At 39.7% G+C, this 21,302-nt stretch overlaps 1 protein-coding gene across 1 annotated transcript in view; it reads right to left on the bottom strand.

Moving 5' to 3' along the window:
• gpc1b (glypican 1b) overlaps nt 1–21,302 on the bottom strand; it is a 103,231-nt gene that overhangs the window by 18,387 nt on the left and 63,542 nt on the right. The window contains exon 4 of the mRNA XM_049477347.1: nt 13,534–13,925. Within this exon, the coding sequence (XP_049333304.1) occupies nt 13,534–13,925 (392 nt within the window). The remainder of the gene's footprint in view (nt 1–13,533; nt 13,926–21,302) is intronic.

Here is a 21,302-nt window from a genome sequence, read left to right as displayed (position 1 = left end):
CGGAGGGTGGGAGCAGAGGGTGAGAGCAGCTCCACCCAGCGCGAGAGCGTATCCGAACCAACCTGGTTCTATGTGAAAAAAATGTGTTTGCCCCTTTCATAAACTAAATGTGATTAATCTCACATTTGGAAATCTGAGTTAAAATTCACAACTAACCGTGAAGAGGTCACACAACGCGAGAGCAGCAAAGCACAGTTTCACCCAGCGCGAGAGCAGTGCATCATCACCCAACATGAGAGCAGAAGAGCAATACAGCACAACACAGTGCGAGAGCTGTGCAGCACAGTGCAACCCTGTGCGAGAGTAACTTCACCCAGCGTGAGAGCAGCTGATAAAAAATGACATCACTGCTGACCAGTGGCCGCTATTGTTAGCGACTGTAAACGAGGTCTGCACCACGTTTAAACACAATTACGTGCTGTAAGAGTAAAAACCTGCACTTACGGATTATGTAACGCTCCTGAAGTTTTTATGTAACATCACGTGACGCGTGTTTACAGTCTGTGGTGGGCGTGTCCACTGGGTGTTAGTGTGATTGGGTCTGGACTGGGAGTGGACTGTGGTTGAGTGAGTCAGACTGGACTGCAGTACAACCACCCAGTCATATATCATGTTTTCCATCCATGTTTTTTATTTGGAAAATTGGCTCCAGAAGTGTGAAAAAGTGTTTTGGTATAGCTCTTTAATCATACTTCTTTCATTTATTAAAAGAAGAAATCTATCCAAATCAATCTAGCCCTGTGTGAAAAGTGTTTCCCCCCATAAATGATCTGTGATTAATCACATTTTGTAAAGCTGAACATTGTAAAGAAATTGAACAAAGTCATTGATCATTAGTCTGGAAAAGGTTATAAAGTCATTTCTAAAGCTTTGAGACTCCAGAGAACCACAGTGATTCACTATTATTCACTAATGGAGAAAACACTAATGGAACACTGGTGAACCTTCCCAGGAGTGACCGGCCGACCGAACAAAATTACTCCAAAAGGGCATGAAGAACTCATCCAGGAGATCCCAAAAGAACCCAGAACAACATTTAAAGAACTGCAGGATCTCACTAAAGCCTCAGTTAAGATCAGAGTTAATGATTCAGTAATAAGAAAGAGAGACTGGGTGAAAATGCTCTCCAATAAATATCTTATTAAATAACAGTAATGTACAGGATGAGTAAGCGGAATCTGAAGTAAACCGCATCAACATCAAGCTCTCTATAATCGCTGCTAATGCTCACCATTAGTCCTGATCCAGTATTTTCCACAATTCACACTACGTAGATTTCTTCTTTAGTACATGATGAGTTTCCACGGAAACGGTGAAGAGCGGGGTGATGATGTGGATCCGCAGAGATGTGGCATTTCTGCTCAGCAGAATCCTCCGGTCCTGACGCTCTGACGGCTGATACTGGCTGATACTGGCTATAAGACTAGAGATTGGTGGCTGTTTGGTCATGTGATCGTGCATATAATCGGCTGCTCCATGAACGTAATGGTTTACATATTATATTTGCCTCCACCTGCCACAGAGGCAATGACACACCAATAAGCTGAGGGTAGCTATCCCTCAAAACTTTAACTTTAACTCACATTAATGCTGCTGAGTGCTGCACTGCCCCCTAGAGTTGTTGTGTGTTTTGACTGGAAGGATGAAAGTGAAATGAACGGAATGAATTGAAAAAGGAATGTAAATTCCTGGAAATGAAAAAAAGCAAAGAAAAACAAAAGAAAGTAGGAAGGAAAGTAAAACTATGGGAAGGAAAGGAAATAAAAGAAGAGGAAATGAATGGAATGTAAATGAAAACTATAGGAAAGAAAGGAAAGGAAAGAAAATGCAAAAGAAAAATTATGGGAAGGAACAAAAAAATATGGGAAGAAAAGGAAAATAAATTCATGTAAAGAAAAGGAAACCTGTTGGAAAGAAAGGAATTGAAAGGAAAGGAATCTACAGAAAGGAAAACTATGAGCATGAACGGAAAGAAAAACTATCAAAAGGATAGGAAAGTAAATTAAATTGAAGGAATGGAAAACTATGGGAACAAATAAAAAGAAAATTGATGGAAAAGAAAAGAAAGTAATACTTTGGAAAGGAAAGAAAAGCAAAAAAAAAATTAAATAAAGAAAATGTATGTAATGGAAAACAATGGTAACTAAAGGAACGGAAAGGAAAAGAAATGGAAGGAAGTGAAAAAATTATTGGTAAAGAACGGATATGAATAGAAAACTATAGGAACTAAAGAAAGGACATAAAAGGAAATGAAAAACATTAATGAATGGAAAGGAAATGTAAGGAAAGAAAAAACTAAGGAAAGGGAAAGAAATGAAAGAATTGGTAAAGAAAGTAACTTGATGGAAAACTATGGGAACTAAAGGAAAGGAAAGAAAATGAAAGAACAGAAAATGAAAGGAGTGGAAAGGAACAGACAACTATAGAAAGGAAATTAAATTGATAGAAAAAGTAAAGGAAAGAAACCAGAAACATCAATAAATTACTGTGTAAAGCAAAGGAAAGAAAGACCAAACAGCGGAAATAGTTATTTGTAAAGGAAAGTAAAGCGAGGTGAGGTAAGAGATGGGGGAAATGAATCTTTTATGTAATATATAATTGTAGACGATAGTAGAGTGTCTGATTTCAGCACATAAACAGGTAAATATTGAAAAACGATCGGGTTCCGGCCGGGCTCTGATTGGACGGCGCTGTGGTCGGTGTGGCTGTGCTGGGGCTGTGATTTGTAGCCTGTGTAAGAGGAGACTGTGCTGAGTCAGAGAATCCTCCGGCATGAAGGTCAGCGAGGCTGTAGCGCGGCGTATAGCCGTTATGTAAAGCGTATACTGTTCCCGCTGTCTTACACAAACCGGAGATTAGCACCAATAGCCTCTTTGTCTCCGTCAGGCGGCCATGTTTCACTAACAGCTGTCTCTTAAATACCACGCCATTATTACACCCATCAACACCACCTCATATCCACAGGAGCTAGCGCTACGTCTGCTGCTCCTACACCCTGATACAGCAACGATTCTCAGCTGCCAAGGACATAAATTACAGAGATATAATCTGTACTGGGATCAGTGAAGATGTGCCTCCAGGTAATATCCACCAGAGCCGTGATTTATGAGTGATTTACACAAGTAGACGTGCTCCAAGGACTTTCACTACATCCCATAATAAGCAGCATTTATGCATTAATTACTTACATTACAGACCATTAGATCAGCAGTGTGTAAACTGGTCATCATGAAGTGTTACCTCAGGGGATGCTTAGGGAATACCATGGCCAATGTGCTCATGGCAAGGCCACGTGAATTGTAGGAGGTAAGGTCTTAAAGTAAGTGCAGAAGGATGGGAGGTTCAATTTCTGAAGCAGTGTAGAGTATTTAATATTCTTATGATTCAGAAATCGCATCCACTTTCAGACAACTAACTGGATACCCCTCTCAAAAGACTGGAATCATTGGGCACTAGAAAGAAACACCAGCCCATCACTTTTCCAGTCTCATTCCTGCATGCTGACTTGCGAAAACGAGCATACTACTTAACTGCAAAACGGAGAACTGTGTGTCTTTAGCTTCTGGGCTAATCCAAAAGTGCCAATGTGATGCTAGCATTATGGTGGCCATGCTCATTTAACAACACTACCACTGTGTTAGCATGCCAGCCCCATTGGGCTTATCTAGCATCACTAATGTGGCATTAGCATAATGGTGACCAGAATTATCCAAAGTCACTAACATGGCATTGGCATGATGGTGACCAGGCTCATCCAACATCACCACCACTGTGTTAGCATGCCAGCAACTAGAACCATCCAACATTGCTAACATGGCATTGGCATATTGGTGACCAGGTTCATTCAAAGTCTCTACCACTGTGTTAGCATGCTAATAACCATGTCATCCAAAGTTGCTAATACATGCATTAGCATGGTGGTACCCGAGCTCTCCTAATAAACGGATTTGTTGCCCCAGCCCAGTTCTGGAAGCTTTTAATGCCAAACAATATAAAAAAAAACGTTAAAGTGTAGAAAAGCCACAAAAAACAGTTATCTTTCATGCTACGAACTATTCAGTTTTGCAGTGGAAAAGCATCATTTGATTCCTATTACTGGATAGTAGGCTAGTATTTATTACTTTGACCAAAATTTGTTATTTTTGATGTGTTACACAAATGTCTTGATTCATCAAAACACAGACAGACACAATCAAAGATAGGAAAAGTTGCAGAAACACTGATTGGATGTACCCATATAGAAAGTGCAGCCTCCTGCAATATCAATATTGCACAAACAAATATTGCACTGAAGATAAAAAAACAATCTGTATTTCAGAGTGTATCAGGGCAGCCATACGTTTCTCTCTGAGTGGAGCTGCCTGAGGAACGATAAAAGTGTTTCTTTTACGTTTGACAGTTTGACTCAAAACAAGTCTGCAACTCAGACAAGGCCTTTCTTTCAGACACCTACGCTCTCTCTGCGAATCGCACAAATATACACACTCATGCAGAGAGCCCTCGAGGGAGCTGTGACTCGCACATTTTTAATGAGGAGAGAAAAAAGGCAGAAATGTGAGGGACGGTGTGGTCAGGGAGAATAGCGATACGGAAAGTGGGAGGGAAACAGAGGCAGCGGGACGATGGCGAAACAAGACTCGAGAAACAGGAGACAGATCGGGAATTGTTGGAACGTAGGAGACAAGAAAAGTGAGAAAGAAAGAAAAAGTGTGGGAGAATAAAAAAGAGTAATAGAGGGATGGAACATGCTAATGGAGGGGAATGATGCCACATCAACCACCCAAGAGCATCAGTGACTCATCACATCATTAGACGGCTGGACAGAGACCCAACACTGAGTCTATGCAGTGCAGGTCCGCAGGCCAGCAACTGTCCCAGTGCCACTCTAAGACTATAGAAGTTCTGACATGGATCAGTAAGTTCTAGTGAGCTGATACTGGGGTTCTAGATATCTAAGTATGAGGTTCTAGATGTCTTGGCATAGCGTTCAAGACATATGGGCAAGGATGCCAAGAAGCAGTGCTTAAAGTTCTAAAAATCTACTGTTGATGAGGACTTGAAAATATGATTTTCTACAAATCTGAGGAAGATATTCTAGAAGTGCAGGCATGGGATCCAGAAATATGTGAAATAAATTGGGGAAGGGATTCTAGAATTGTAGGTATGGCGATTAGAAATCTGTGAAAGAGATTCTAGAATTGTAGGTATGGCATCTAGAAATCTGTGCAAAATATTCTAGAAGTGTAGTCATGGGATCCGGTAATCTGGGTAATATATTCTAGAATTGTAGGCATGGAATCCAGAAATTTTGGCAATGGACTGGAAAATGGATTCTAGAATTGTAAGCATTGGATACAGATCTCTTGGCAAGGGATTCTAGAAGTGTAGTCTTGGGATCTGGTAATCTGGGTAATATATTCTAGAAGTGTAGTCAGGAGATCTAGAAATGTAACAATATTAATAATAATACTACATTTTGTTTGTAATGCACTTTACATTTCAAAGAAATCTTAACGTGCTAAAATCTGGGCAAGGGATTCTAAAAGTGAGGGCATGGGATCCAGAAATCTTGGCAAGGGATTGTATAAGTGTAGGCATGGAAACCTAAAATCTGGGCAAAGGATTATAGAATTTTAGGTATGCCATCCAGAAATCTGTGCAATAGATTAGGAAATAGTTTCTAGAAGTGTGGGTATGGAATCCAGAAGTGGATTGGGAAATGAATTCTAGAAGTGTAGGCATTGGATACAGATTTCTCTGCAAGGGATTCTAGAAGTTGTAGGCATGGTATCCAAAAATCTGGACAATAAATTGGGGAATGGATTCTAGAAGTGTAGGAATGGGATCCAGAAATCTGGGAAGAAGATTCTAGAATTGTAGGCATAGGGTCCAGAAATCTCTGCAAGGGATTGTAGAAGTGTAGGGATGGAACCTAGAAATCTGGGCAAAGGATTCTAGAATTGTAGGCATGGGATTATGGGAAGGAGATTCTGGAAGTGTAGACATGGGATTCAGAAATCTTTGCAATAGATTCTAGAAGTGTAGGAATGGGATCCAGAACTCTGGGAAGGAGATTCTAGAAGTGTAGGAATGGGATCCAAACATCTAGGCAAGGGATTCTATAAGTAAAGCACAGGGTTCTAGACATTTCTCAATTGATTTAAAAAAATCCGGACATGATGTTCTAGGAGACGAATCTGTCATACTGTAAGTCTACATTACCATTACATTTCTCGGTAGGTAAGTCTCGGAAGTGTTTAAAATGAATTGTTGTCATTTCCCAATGGAGTTGCAAAAACCTGGACAAAAAAAAAACTAACTGGTTTAAAAGCAATTGCCACAGGGTTTAAAAATGTTGGTCTTGAGTTTCTAGAATTTTGGGCAAAGTTCTCTTGAAATTGGAAAATATCTTTAAAACTTACATATGGAGGTCCAAGTACAAGGTTCTCTGATATCCAAAAGTGTGGATATTGGGATTTATGAACACTGGAAGATGGACTGGAACTCCACTTGCCCCAAGTCTGGAATAATCCACCTGAGAAAGTCCCTGATGTTTTCTGGTTTTCTAGACTTTCCTTGGCTATCTGGATCATTCAAGATTCTTCTACTTCCTCATGACCTCGCTTTCTCTTTAGCATGCTAACGAAGACTCCCTTTCCGCCAGAGCAAATCTGGCATCAAACACCAAAACAATGAGATTTGATCATGTTATTAGCCACACGGCTAATGCTACAGTAGCTTGAGGTTAAGGCAGAGTGCCTGTTTGGCGGTTTATACTGGCAGCACAGGCTACATCCTATAGCTAATTGAGTTACGTGACGAGATTGAAGCAGATAAAGTGATTACAACCAGCACTGCAGGGCGTATATTACAAACCGTGCGCCGCTAATCACTACTGATATTACTATTATTATTATTATTTATACATATATTTTATCAGAGGTAAAAGGGTGAAAGTGAGTCTCTGACTTCCAGACAAATGGAGAAGCCATTCATTACAGCAGGTCTGCTAAAGCTCGGAGGGAACGAGTAATTGGTCACATTAACCACCATAAAGGTTATTGGGATACTGTAATATTTTCCAGCGTGCAGCAGCGACGCTTTCAGCAGTACTTCCAGTGAACCCTAAGCTGCTCGGTTCATAATATTATTATAATTTAAGACTATTATCATCTGAGTTCAGACTGTTATCATTCCCAGACAGAGCGAGGCTTCACTAGAGTGTGTATCACAACTGTTTACACTACAGTCTCTTCACTACTGTCTATTTAGGCTATAGTCTGAGCACCAGGCTGTTCGCAGTAAGGTCACTTGTCTGGATCTGATTCAATACTGCTGATTTATGAAGGTCAGAAGACTCACTGCTGCTCTTTCTGAGGTACATATCGCCAATATGATGCAAAAAAACACAAAAACAACAAATATATAGGAAAGAGATAAAAGCACATAACTTCCAGAAGAAGTTAATGCAAAAATATTGCATTTATAGTCATTTTAAAGCATTTCTATTGGTCAATTAAGGACTACACAGATGCACTGTATCAAAAACCTTATGTTCACCATGACCAGAAGAAGCTCCGCCCACTTCTCTACAACAGAGAGATAATGACCCAGTACTTTTGCACATCTTACGACAAGTTTGCATGAGTTTCTTGTGTTTTTTTGTGAGAAAAAAAGTGCTCTGGTGTTTCTATTTAGCCCTGCTTTAGTTCACTAAATAAGTGGTCTCTGAGGAAAGACAGGATTTCGGCTCTTGCTCATGAATATTCATACATACAAACACATATCGCCTCTGATTGGCTAACAGCACTGCAGCAGAGAACGCCTACATGCTGCCTAGCCCCACAGTCAATTTTACAGCTCTAAAACTCGAAGGACTAAATGTTTTTTTAAGACATACAGCCTTAGTTACGAAGAGTGATAGGAAAAGTTACCCCTTGAATTTCAATTAACATCAAACTCAAGGAGAGCAGCCCTTGTTTCATGATTATATCATAAAATCGGACGTGAATGACATCTGCTTTGACCGGGGTTCTGTCGAGTTGTGCTACCTTGTGAAAACGTGCTTCCCTAGTGTATATGTAAGGTCTCTGTAAAACAAAGAATCAACCGGAGATCCGATTTAAACCTATAGTTAATTACACAGTTTACACTTAGCTTTAAACAGAGTAAACAGAGCTGTTAGCTCCTCCTTATAGCTACAGCTCCTTCTGCTATTGATATCCTGGGTTCAGCGCTGCCTGTGGGCGGTCCCAAGCTGAGGTGGGTGGGACCACGAATACTAATTCCTACTAATTACTAGCTGCTGCAGACAATAGAGGTTAAGGTTATGTGTTTTGGATAAAATCTGGGTTAGCACCCGAACGTCCCTTTCAGACAGCTTCCTCTTACAGCGTCCACAGTTAATCCTGTTGGATGTGTTTGGTCCTTCTTGGTGGTATGCTCACATTACCCTGGATACCGTGGCTCTTGATGCATCACAAAGACTTGCTGTCTTGGTCACAGATGCTCCAGCAAGACGTGCACCAACAATTTGTCCTCTTTTGAACTCTGGTATGTCCCCCATAATGTTATGTGCATTGCAATATTTAGAGCAGAACTGTGCTCTTACCCTGCTAATAGAACCTCTTTTTTTCAGGCTAAAGCTCTTTTCTATCTGCTGGCTCTAAATGGCGTCTGCAGTAAAGGGATGCGCCGGCGGTTTGGAGGAGATGTGCTCTGTTTAAAGGAATTTTCTGTAGTAATTAGAGAGAAATATGAGCGATCTCCTCCCTCCCAGCGAGGACAGAACCGCACTGCCCCAGTTCGGAGAACGGAGGACGGAGGAATACGCTGTCCTCAATAGGAATGAAGGAATTTAGGAGGGAGCAGCTGTCCTCCGTCAATCGCGTCTCTCATTGTTCCTGTTTCTACGACTCTAATTAAGAATGGACGGACTCTTCCTCTTTGTGTCTTTCTTTCCTCTCCTCTCGTTCGGAGAAAGGGAGGACGAGGACGAGGACAGACGGACGGTAATGAGCGAGATGAACTAGTTCAGGTTCCTTTTAAAGAAAAACTCATCCAGCAAATTACTGCACTGAAACTGGCATCAAATCAGAGCGAGGGAGGAAACGAGGGAGTGAGGAAAGAGAGAAAGCCAACTATATCTCAGATAACTTCAGTGCTAATTATAGAAAATTAGTTTATCTCTATATAATACTGCTGATTTTAATCAGTTATTTTCTCACTCAGTTTTATGAGGTAGAGTCTCCTGGAATTCAGGCTTTCAGTTAACAGCTGTGCTGAACTCATCAAGAGTTAATTACTTGAATTTCTTGTCTCTTAATGTTAAAGTTTGAGAGCATCAGTTAAAGTAAAGTAGTGAAGAGGTAGAGTTACAGGTATACAGTGAATAGTGAATATTTTAGTAATGTTCGAATCCAGGTTATGAGAAGCAAGAACTACTTAACTAAATAAAGATAAAAAAAAAAAATTAAGAAGAAAAAATGAAGGTCGGTCAATCTGAAAAGAAGAAGAATTTCAAGAACTTTTCGAAAGTATCCTCACCACAAAAAAGACCAATCAAAATTGTTTTACCCTCCTTAAAAACACTACTAGCTTCAGCTCAGAGCGCCGCCATCACTGTACTGATAGCATATAATAACATAGACATATATATACATAGACTCTGCATAGTGTAGCAGTCGGCACCAGGAGGCAGGCTATGCGGAGTCTATGTATGTATGTCTATGTTATTATCAGTACAGTGATGGCGGCGCTGGGAGCTGAAGCTAGTAGTATTATGGGATGTAAACAGTGTTTTTTAATAATATTCTTTTTTCTGCACTTTTTAAAGTTATTAATGCCTCGTTTTAAATGTCAGGGCTCTCCTCTCGGATTCTAGTAAGGAGGTGTGGAGCTACTTTGAGCTGGATAACTGTGTAAAAAGTGATTTATCAGGGTAAATTATGCCCCGTATCACCCAGTCTGAAGGGTGTTTGTTGGAGAAACTGTTAAAATTTTCAACTTTGATGAAGTTTAACTTCCTGTAATCATTCTGTAATTTGTATCAAACTGAATAATCTGAAAGTCCAGACCAAACAAACCAGGAATCCCTAAACTAGTTGGTAAAAATGAAAAACAAAATAAAAATCTTATTTAACATTTCAGGTGAACAATGTACCTTCTATAACTTTCTTTGCGATGCATCAAGAGCCACGGTATCCAGGGTAATGTCAGCATACCACCAAGAAGCACCAACCACATCCAACAGGATTAACTGTGGAATTTCTGTTATAAAACATTCTGTTGTTCCAAGAAGTTAAAGAAGCTCTAATGAAGATTTCCACAATATCTACAGAGTAACAAATGCTGATCTCCTGTAATTAAAGGTGGTTTTAACAGTGTAATGTGATTTTATCACAATAATAATAATAATGGATGTAATCACATTACCGCTCTTTAATATCATTATCTTGTTGACTCTACTGCTTTACTCCAGACCTCCTACAGTCTGCACACAAGACCTCTACAGGGATGGGCTGGAATGTGTGTGTGTGTGTGTGTGTGTGTGTGTGTGTGTAGATGGTGCTGGAGATGGGTAGAGGACATCTTTCACTGGAATGTTGACATTAATTGCAGCTGCAGTGGCTGATTGCTATGGCAGGGTGTGTGTGTGTGTGTGTGTGTGTGTATAGTGTGTATAGTGTGTGTGTGTGTGTCAGGGTTGTTCCTGATAGTCCTGCTTCCTTCCCGGCCGTACTGACAATTGTTGTTTTTAAGAATGCATTTAATTTGTGTATATATATATATATATATATATATATACACTTCAGTTTCTGAATCAGTTTCTCTGATTTTGCTATGTATAGGTTTATGTTTGAGTAAAATGAACATTGTTGTTTTATTCTATAAACTACAGACAACATTTCTCCCAAATTCCAAATAAAAATATTCTCATTTAGAGCATTTATTTACAGAAAATGAGAAATGACTGAAATAACAAAAATAAGATGCAGAGCTTTCAGACCTCAAATAATGCAAAGAAAACAAGTTCATATTCATAAAGTTTTAAGCGTTCAATAAGAGAAATCAATATTTGGTGGAATAACCCTCTCCATAAGTCACCCTGTTAGTGCCATCACCGTTGGCAGACGGCTGCATGACAGGACTGCATGCATGCAGACCATTAACACGACTATTCTTAACAGCATGTCAATATCGGCCAGTGACGAGTCCCCGTTTTGTTTTGGTGGAAGCAGGTAAGCATCGCTTTTGAAGTGTTTATTGTGACCACCGGAGCACCAAACCCAAAACCAATACGAAATATACAATAAATACAAGACTATTCACACACTTTACAATAGAAGGAGTTTTAAGGTGGATTGGCAGCTACCACCAAAATGCTTTTAAGAATGTCTGAGTGGATAAAATGTCTCTTGAGTAGGAGGTGATGTAGTGAAATTCACATTGACTTAAAAAAACCTCCTGATCTCTAAAATTCCTGATTATAAAATGAATCTCTTCTTCCCATGAAACTGGAGATTCCAGAATAACAAGCAAAGCTTCAGTTTGTCAACACAGCCCATTTCCTTCTTCCATCATTACACTACTGATAAAATATGTAGAAATAAACAAAAACCCGGGTCCAAAAGTATCCAGATCCTCTAATAACAGAACTCTCTTCACATCGGCTCTCGACTGTGCACCAACAGCTCGTGTAATCCTGATAATAAAACCTAATACAATACAACCAGAGGCTGCAGTACCTGCACATGAGCCTAAACCCACTCACCACAACACCATGTCGAAAAGACGTTGAAAAGACGTTGAAAACCGTAAAAAAGACGTTAAAAAAACGTCCCAGCTCTTCATTGAAACTATGTTCCATATAGGTTGAAAGTGGTTCAAAAGACGTTGGTTTGAAAATGCATTTCCAATGTCTAATTTAGGTTAAAAGTGAAAGGTGAAAAGATGTTTTTTTCTAGTGGTTTAAAAGACATTGGTTTTAAAATGCATTTACAACATCTAATTTATTTTTCCAGTGTTTTTTTTTTTTACCAGATGTTGGCTTGAAGATGTATTTACAGCGTCTAATTTAGTTTAAAAAGTGAAAGGTGAAAAGACATCTTTTTTGTAGTCGGAAAGACGTTGGATTGAAGACATATGTACAACATCTGATTTAGGTAAGAAATTAAAAGTGAAAAGACGTCTTTTTTTAGCGGTTGAAAAGACGTTGGTTTAAAGACAAATTCACAACATCCAATTTAGATTGATAGTGAAAGGTGAAAACACGTCTTTTTCTAGTGGTTGAAAAGACGTTGGTTTGAAAACGTATTTACAACGTCTAAATTAGGTTAAAAATGAGAGGGCAAAAATACGTCTTTTTCTAGTGGTTGAAAAGACGTTGGTTAGAAGACGTATTAAAAAAGTCAAATGTAGGTTGAAAGTTAAAATTGAAAAGACGTCTTTTTCTAGTGGTTGTAAAGACGCTGGTTGGAATAGGTATTTACAATGTCTTATTTAGGTTGAAAGTTAAAATTGAAAATAAGTCTTTTTTTACAGTGGTTGAAAAGAGGTTGGTTTGAAAATGCATTTACAATATCTAATTTAGGTTGAAAGTAAAAATTGAAAAGACATCTTTTTATAGTGGTTGAAAAGAAGTTTAATTTAGGTTGAAAGTGAAAGGTGAAAAGACGTTTTTTCTAGTGGTTGAAAAGATGTTGGTTTGAAGATGTATTTAAAAAGTCAAATTTAGGTTGAAAGTCAAAACTTAAAATAAGTCCCTTTCCAGTGGTTGAAAAGATGTTGGCTTGAAGACATATGTACAACATCTGATTTAGGTAAGAAATTAAAAGTGAAAAGACGTCTTTTTTTAGTGGTAGAAAAGACATTAGTTTAAAGACACATTTACAATGTCTAATTTAGGTTAAAAATGAAAGGTGAAAATACATTTTTATAGTGGTTAAAAAGACGTTGGTTTGAAGACATATTTACAATGTCTAATTTACGTTAAAGGTAAAAGGTAAAAACACGTATTTTTCTAGTAGTTGATATTTATAATGTCTAATTTGGGTTGAAAGTTAAAATTGAAAAGACGTCTTTTTCTAATGGTTGAAAAGACGTTGGTTTAAAGACGTATTAAAAAGGTCAAATGTAGGTTGAAAGTTAAAATTGAAAAGACGTCTTTTTTCCAGTAGTTAAAAAATGTTAGGTTGGAAGTTAAAATTGAAAAGACGATGATTTGAAGACAAATTAAAAAAGTTAAATTTAGGTTGAAAGTAAAAGGTAAAAACATGTCTTTTTCTAGTAGTTGAAAAGACGTTAATTTTGAAGACATATTTACAGCGTCTAATTTGGGCTGAAAGTTAAAATTGAAAAGATGTCTTTTTCTAGTGGTAAAAACATTTTTTTGGTTTGAGCTCTAATGATTTTTAAGAAAATTTAAGCATTTTAAGTCGTCTTATAGTGCGAAGAATACGGCACATTTGGGTTTACGTCATTGTGAGCTGTCTTAAACCAGCAAACTCAGCAGTAAGAAGTGAAATCTGGTACCTGAGACACTTTTCGGACCACCTCCCCGGCCACCACCAGCCCCTGGACGAAGGACCGGGCGGCTACGAAGGTTCTGGTGACCTTCAGCTTGAAGTCCCGCGGCGTCTCTCCGAACGGACGCAGCGTCTCCGACTGCTTGGAGACGCACTCCAGGTAGTCCTCCCCGAAGCTGAACTGAGAGTTAAAGACCCGCAGCAGCCGCTCCAGCAGAACCCCCCAGAACTCATTCAGCGCCTCCTCCAGGTTGAGGTTGGAGCCGCGGTAGTAGTGCCGCAGGTTGGAGTAAAGCTCCTGGAAGATTCTGGAGTTTTGGGAGTAGAGGGATCCGAACCCCGTCTGGAAGGAGTCCTGGAGAGACGCCTCGGATCGGTTCAGCAGCTCCCGGAAATATCCTGCGGGAGGAAAATTAAACTATTTACACAATTTTAAAACTGTTTATTCCATTAAAAAACTGTTGTGTAAAATGAATATATTTGCTCGAACCAGATTTATATATTTACGTCCAGTCAACAACTAGAAATGGTACAAAATCCAGTTTACAAACTTTTACAGTAAACTGCCGGGACCTTTAAAAAAATAAAAAATAAACCAAAACCAAAAAATATATATATATATATATATATATATATATATATATATATATATATATATATATATTTTGCGTGATCATAAGATTCACTTCTCATTTCCAGATATATTCCATAAGTATGTTTCACTTCCTCTTTCTAAGAACAGGAAACCCTAAAATGCAGAAGATTATCTCATCCCTTCGGTCACATTTTGTATGGAAGTTGGATATATATTTACATTATCTGACCTTTACTTCCTGTTCTTTCTGCTTCTGATAAGAACTGGACCAAACAGTCATTTATTTATTCATTCGTTCGTTCGTTCGTTCATTTATTCATTCATTTGTTCGTTCGTTCGCTCGTTCGTTCATTCACTCAACCAGTCATTCGTTCATTCATTCGTTCGTTCATTCACTGAACCAGTCATTCATTCATTCATTCATTCATTCGTTTGTTCCTTCATTCACTCAACTAGACATTCATTCATTTATTCATTTGTTCCTTCACTCAACCAGTCATTCATTCATTCATTCATTCATTAGTTCATTCACTCAACCAGTCATTCATTAATTCATTCATTCGTTCGTTCCTTCATTCACTCAACTAGTCATTCATTCATTTATTCATTTGTTCCTTCACTCAACCAGTCATTCATTCATTCATTTATTCATTAGTTCATTCACTCAACCAGTCATTCATTAATTCATTCATTCATTTATTCATTTGTTCCTTCACTCAACCAGTCATTCATTCATTCATTTATTCATTAGTTCATTCACTCAACCAGTCATTCATTAATTCATTCATTCGTTCGTTCCTTCATTCACTCAACTAGTCATTCATTCATTCATTCATTCATTCATTCGTTCATTCACTCAACCATTTATTCATTCATTCATTTATTCATTCATTCATTTATTCATTCACTCATTCATTCATTCATTCATTCACTCATTCATTCACTCAATCATTCATTTACTCATTTATTCATTTATTCATTCACTCATTCATTTTTTCACCTACTCATTCACTAATTCCTTCATTTATTCATTTACGTATTCATTCACTCACTCATTATTCATTAATTCAATAATTTATTCATTCATTTTCTTATTCCCAGTTAAAAATGATTTGATGTTGAATGTGATTGCATGCAAGCATGTAATTAATTCATGATTTTTAATCACCTGACAGCACTAATTATAACACACAATCACTCATGATTTACTTGCTATTTACAGTTTATTTAAATAAATATAAACAGAATTCAAGTAATAATACACAATATAATATTAACAATAATAACTGACTAAAGTTCAGAAATCAATATTTGGTGGAATAACCCTGGTTTCTGGTTTTTAATCACAGTTTTAATTTCATGCATCTTGGCATCATGATCTCCTCCACCAGTCTTACACACTGCTTTTGGATAACTTTATGCTGCTTGGTACATTAAATCAAGCAGTCCTGCTTGGCTTAATGGCTTGTGATCATCCATATTCCTCTATACATGTTATTACAAAATAATAATGAAACTGATTATTGTTCCTCCTTTCTGTACTAATACTTCTTATCACAATAATAATATGCACTATATTAAATTTAAAATAACTAAATCCATACATAAAAAAGTGATTTATACTACTTTCTATACACTGTACAGAAACAGCTAAATGATTCTAAACGTAAGCATAATAAAAAAAAAGCTTTTTTAATAAAACCAGTAAAAAGTTTCATAAAAATAGTAAAATGCAGAAAACAGAGATAATCAAAATCAGATCAGAAAAATCTCTGTTCTGCATCTCGCCTGTAGAAACGTGGGATGTTCCAGAAAAAACGAACAGCAAAGGAAACAGGAAGTGATGAGCGAGATGCGTGACAACACACTTCCCACGTTCATCACGCTCATCTTCTTTAGCGCCAGGGTTTATACACACACGCACAAACACTCATACACACACACACACTGATACACACTCGCTGTGACACCCACGCCGGGAGATTAGCGGCAGGGGCGGGATCGTGACACCAGCCAGAACTGTGTCAGATTTAATCCCCTCGCTCAGAATCAGCGTAATAACTTCAGTCAGCGCGGTGCGGCCAGCCGGTTCCGGCTATAATATAATTATATTTCACTTTACTGTCCAAAAAAAAAAAAAGAGACGGACCTTCTCTGGAGCTCACTGTGTAGAAACAACAACCTAACGTACCGTAATCCTGTTAGAAACACATGGTCTCCAGTGTTACAGTGAGCACAACTGCCTGAAGTGGTGGGCAGCTAATGGGGAGCAGGCCTCAAGACTGGCTTGCCCACCCCTGGTATAGAACCCACAACCTGATGATGCTCTAACCCCTGAGCCCCTACTGCCTTTTGTTTGGATTTCCTGCCCAACAGCAGCTTAATAGACCTGGGTATCAAACCCATAAACTTGTTGTCAAATTCTAGGTCTCCTGGGAGTAGAAAATGTTCGGAGATAAGGTCCTTGCCCAATATCCCAACAGTAGCATAGTAAGCCTAGGTATGAGGGCAGAAATACACCTTAGTAGACCTGGGTATCGAACCTACAACCTTTTTTGTTAAAGGAATCAGCACCTTCTCTGTGTTCTGAGGATAGAGACGGTTGAGGAATAAGGGCCTTGCCCAATAGCCTAACAGTAGCATAGTAGCACAACAGTGGCTTAGTAGACCTGGGTATCGAACCCATAACCTTGTAATCATTGGGGACAGAACATTCTATGTCCTCTGGGAGTAGAAATGGTTCAGGGATAAGGTCCATGCCCAATAGCTCAACAGTGGCATAGTAGGCCTAGCTATGAGGGCACAATAATGGCTTAGTAGTCCTGGGTATCGAATCCACAACCTTGTAGTAATAGGAGTCAGCACATTCTATATCCCCTGGAAGCACAGATGGTTGAGAGCTGAAGGCCTTGCCCAATAGCCCAACAATAGCATAGTAGGCCTAGCTATGAGGGCACAACATTGGCTGAGTAAACCTGGGTATTGAACCCATAACCTTATTTTTGATGAAGTCAGACTGCAGCACCCTTGGAACAAACAGGGTTAAATGACTTGTCCAATGCCTCAATAGAGGTTTGGTACACCTAACAATGAGAGCCCAATATTGGCTTAGTAGACTATGGCATTAAACCCACAACCTTGTTATAGATAGGCTCAGATATCAAGATCAGCCATTATATGGTACTCCTAAAAACAGAAAAGGTTAAAGGCCTTGCCCAAGGGGCCAACAGTGGATTAGTAGACCTGAGTTTCAAACCCACAATCTTGTTATAGATAGGCACAGATATCAAGATCAGCCATTCTATGGCACCACTGAAGCAGAGAAGGTTAAATGTTGTGGTAAAGGGGCTTACTGTGCCTTAGCAGATCTGGGTATTGAACCCACAACCTTCTTATTGATGGAGCCTAGCATACGGTCAGCCATTCAACAGCACCACTGGAGCCGAGAGGGTAAAGGGGTTGTGGTCAAGAACCCAAAAGTGGCTTAGAAGACTTGGGTATCAAACCCACAACCTTCTTATTGATAGAGCACAACATAAGGTCAGCCATTCACCAGCACCACTGGAGCTGAGATGGTAGAGGGTTGTGGTCAAGAACCAAAAAGTGGCTTAGAAGACTTGGGTATCAAACCCACAACCTTCTTATTGATAGAGCACAGCATTAGGTCAGCCATTCACCAGCACCACTGGAGCTGAGGGAGTTGAGTATTGTGGTCAAGAACCAAAAAGTGGCTTAACAGACCTGGGTATCAAACCAACAACCTTCTTATTGATGGAGCACAGCATAAGTTCGGCCATGCTATGGTGCCTTTCCTGTGGCACAGAGGGTTAAGAGCCTTGGCCAAGGACCTGGAAGTGTTTTAGAAGACCAGGGTATTGAACCCACAATGTTGTTATAAATAATCTAGCGCTCTAACCACTAAACTGGCACTCTGGAGCAAATGCAACCATCATAGGTTCAGATCCAGATGAGCAGCTAGTTTGAGATGCACTGGTCTTCACACTACAGTAACAATGTAGAACCCTTATTATAACCTGTATGTTGGTTCTAGTCCTAAAATAGATTAAATCTGCTGTTTCCAGCAGCAGCAGCAGCACATTTACATTACAGTATATTAGGAGCTTAAAACATCCACTAACACTGATTAAGGTCATTGATTTAGTTGAGTTCTGACCTTTTAAAGAGAGTGTGTGTGTGTTGGTGTGTGTGTGTGTGTGTGTGTGTGTTAAGCTTTTTTGTTTTTAGGTCACTGTTAGACATTACAATTACTCTAACCCCCCCCCACACACACACACACAATCCTCCCAGCTTCAGATAACACAACAAAGTGAACCGTCAATCATCAGAAAGGTCAGGCCTGTTTAGCTCAGCCTCTTTTACACATTAATATTAATATTAATATAAATATCGATAAGGGAGGAGCAGAAGAAGAATAAGGAGTGGTAGATAAAGGTGGAGCGGTAGATGAATGAGGAGCAGTAAGAGGAGAAATACAAAATAATATGTAATGAAATACATAATAAAATAATGTAAATAGAAAGAAACAACCTGAGAGCAGATGAAAAGAAAAAGTAAAAGGAGCTAAAGAATCAGAAGACAGATCAGTGGAGGATGAAGGAGGAGCAATAGAAGAAGCAGAAGAAAGAGGAGGAGAGGTAGAGGGAGGAAGAATGATACGGGAGCAGTTGAAGATGGAGGAGGAACAGTAGAAGGAGCAGAGGAAGGAGGAGAGGAAGTAGAAGATGAAGGAGGAGCAGTGGAAGATAAAGGAGGAGGAGCTGCAGAAGAAGAAGGAGGGGCAGTGAAAGAAACTGAAGAAGGAGTAGACAGTAGAAGATAGAGGAATGATGGACGATGGAGGAGGAGCAGTAGGAGGAGTAGAAGCAGAAGGAGCAATAGATGGTGCTGAAGGAGGAGAGGGAGCAGTAGAAGATGGGAGGAATGATGGAGAAGTACTAGAAGAAGCAGGAGACGGAGGAGTAGTAGAAGGGGATAAAAAGGAAGGAGCAGTTGAAGGAGGAGCAGCAGAAGGAGATACAGGTGAAGGAGGAGAAGTTGAAGGAGCTAAAGGAGGAGCAGTAAAAGAATGAAGGAGGACTAGGGGAAGATTAATAAATGATGGAGGAGCAGTAAAAGATAAAGGAGGAGCAGTAGAAGGAGATAAAGGAGGAGTAATAGAAGAATGAAGGAGAAGTAGTGGAAGGACCTGAAGGTAGAAGAACAAGGAGGAGCAGTATAAAATAAAGAAGGAGCAGTGAAGGATGAAGGAGGACCAGAGGAAAGAGCTGAAGAAGCAGGAGTGGTAGAATAATTAAGAGGAGCAGTAAAAGATTGAGGAGAAGGAGGAGGAGCATTAAAGGAACTGAAGAAGGAAGAAGCAGTAGAAAATGGAGGAATGATGAAGGAGGAACCGTAGAAGGAGCAGAAGCAGAAGGAACAGAAGAAGATGAAGAACAAGGAGCATTAAAGGAACTGAAGAAGGAGGAGACAGTAGAAACTAGAGGAGTGATGGAAGAGCAATGGACGATGGATGAGGAACAGTAGAAGAAGCAAAAGAAGGAGGAGCAGTAGAAGATGAAGGACGAGGAGCATTAAAGGAACTGAAGAAGGAGGAACCAACAGAAGAGGAAGGAATGATGGTGAAGGAATGGAAGATGGATGAGGAGCAGTAGAAGAAGGAGGAGCAGTAGACGATTAAAGGGTAATCAGTAGAAGGAGATGAAGATGAGATGAAGGAGGAACAGTAGAATGAGCAGAAGGGGTAAAACAAAAAGGAAAAGTAGATGCAGAAGAAGGAGAACAAACAGAAACTACAGAAGAAGACTAACGAGAGTTGGGTTCTAGCTATCATAAACACTGATACATCTCGTCCTTCCCAAAAGTATTGGATGGCGCTCCGGAGAACCTAGTTCCTCCTCTGCTCTCCAGAGCTGAGTACTGGGGGGTTTAAACTCCTTCAGGCATCAATCCTCCAATACACTGAGGTCTATATAGCATTAGCGCTCACAGTGTTGATGCTAATGGCTGAACAAATGTCCTTGACGCAGGTTTTTTTGTTCTCCCGGCGCGCCTGAGCAAAGCCGGCACCTTCTAAATGTCACCGGCACCGCGGGGCATCCTTAAGCGTCCGTATCCGCGATGCACTGCGGTGGCGGTGGGCGGGCGGAGGCGGGACTGGAAGAGGAATCGATAGCGGAATGAATGGTACGCTTCAGGCATTAGCACTTCCTGTAAACTACGCTAATGTGAGCAGATTACAGTCAGAGAGGGAAACGGCACGGCTGGTAAACACTGCCGGCTCAATTTCACCGCCAAGTTAAAGAGTCGATGTGGAGAAATGTGAAAAACTCAATATTCATATGTATCCTGTAGTCTTTTTTTTACTTTCTATCATTAATACTCAAGACCACACACCGTGGATTGCTACAAAAATAAAAAATAAAATCTAACACTCTGCACAAGGTACTATGTGATGCTCATTGCTATCTTAAACCCCCCAACTCCTGCCTGGTTTAAACAGCAGCAGATCTTCTGAATACATCTACACTGATGGGCGTGGTGTTCTGGAAATGAGGTGTTTTCCGGTACATTTCTGGAGTTTTATCTTGTTTATCTTGGTAACAGAAAACACAGGAGCTCCACTGACTGAATACAACCTAGACAGACACCAACACTCAGACGCTCATCGCTATCTCGGTAACACAGGCGCTCCGAGCTGAGCATACACCCCCATTAATTATTTAATTTAGAGAATTGGTACATGCCTTTTGCTTTGCGCTTCGAGACGTACAAGGTACTTACGCAATGTACTTTTCCCGTCGTTACGATAGCAAAGACACACTGACTTAAATGCCCTAAATCAATCAATATCCATTTAATATATCTTTTATCTGTAACGGTTGGTGTAGAGAGATAGAGAATAGTTGCGAGACGTTTCTGAGAACAAAGTAAGAAAGACTGAAGGACGGAAAGAGAAAGGGAAGTAATGAAAGGGCGAAGAGAAAAAGACAATGACAGAAGAGCAGCAGTTTCATTCCTGTCACACTCGTCCCTCCCTTCCTCTCTCTCTCTCTCTCCATCCCTCCCTCTCTTTCTCTCTCTCCATCCATCCATCCATCTCGGCGACAGGCGGCAGCTCTAATGGCATCAGTGGCATTGTATCAGGACAGGTCTGTCCCTTA

This window comes from Astyanax mexicanus, chromosome 4 (genome assembly GCF_023375975.1).
Source record: "Astyanax mexicanus isolate ESR-SI-001 chromosome 4, AstMex3_surface, whole genome shotgun sequence".
In the NCBI taxonomy this organism is placed as follows: domain Eukaryota; kingdom Metazoa; phylum Chordata; class Actinopteri; order Characiformes; family Acestrorhamphidae; genus Astyanax; species Astyanax mexicanus.
The sequence above is the reverse complement of the archived record's forward strand: the minus strand, read 5'-3'. Positions and strand labels throughout refer to the sequence as shown.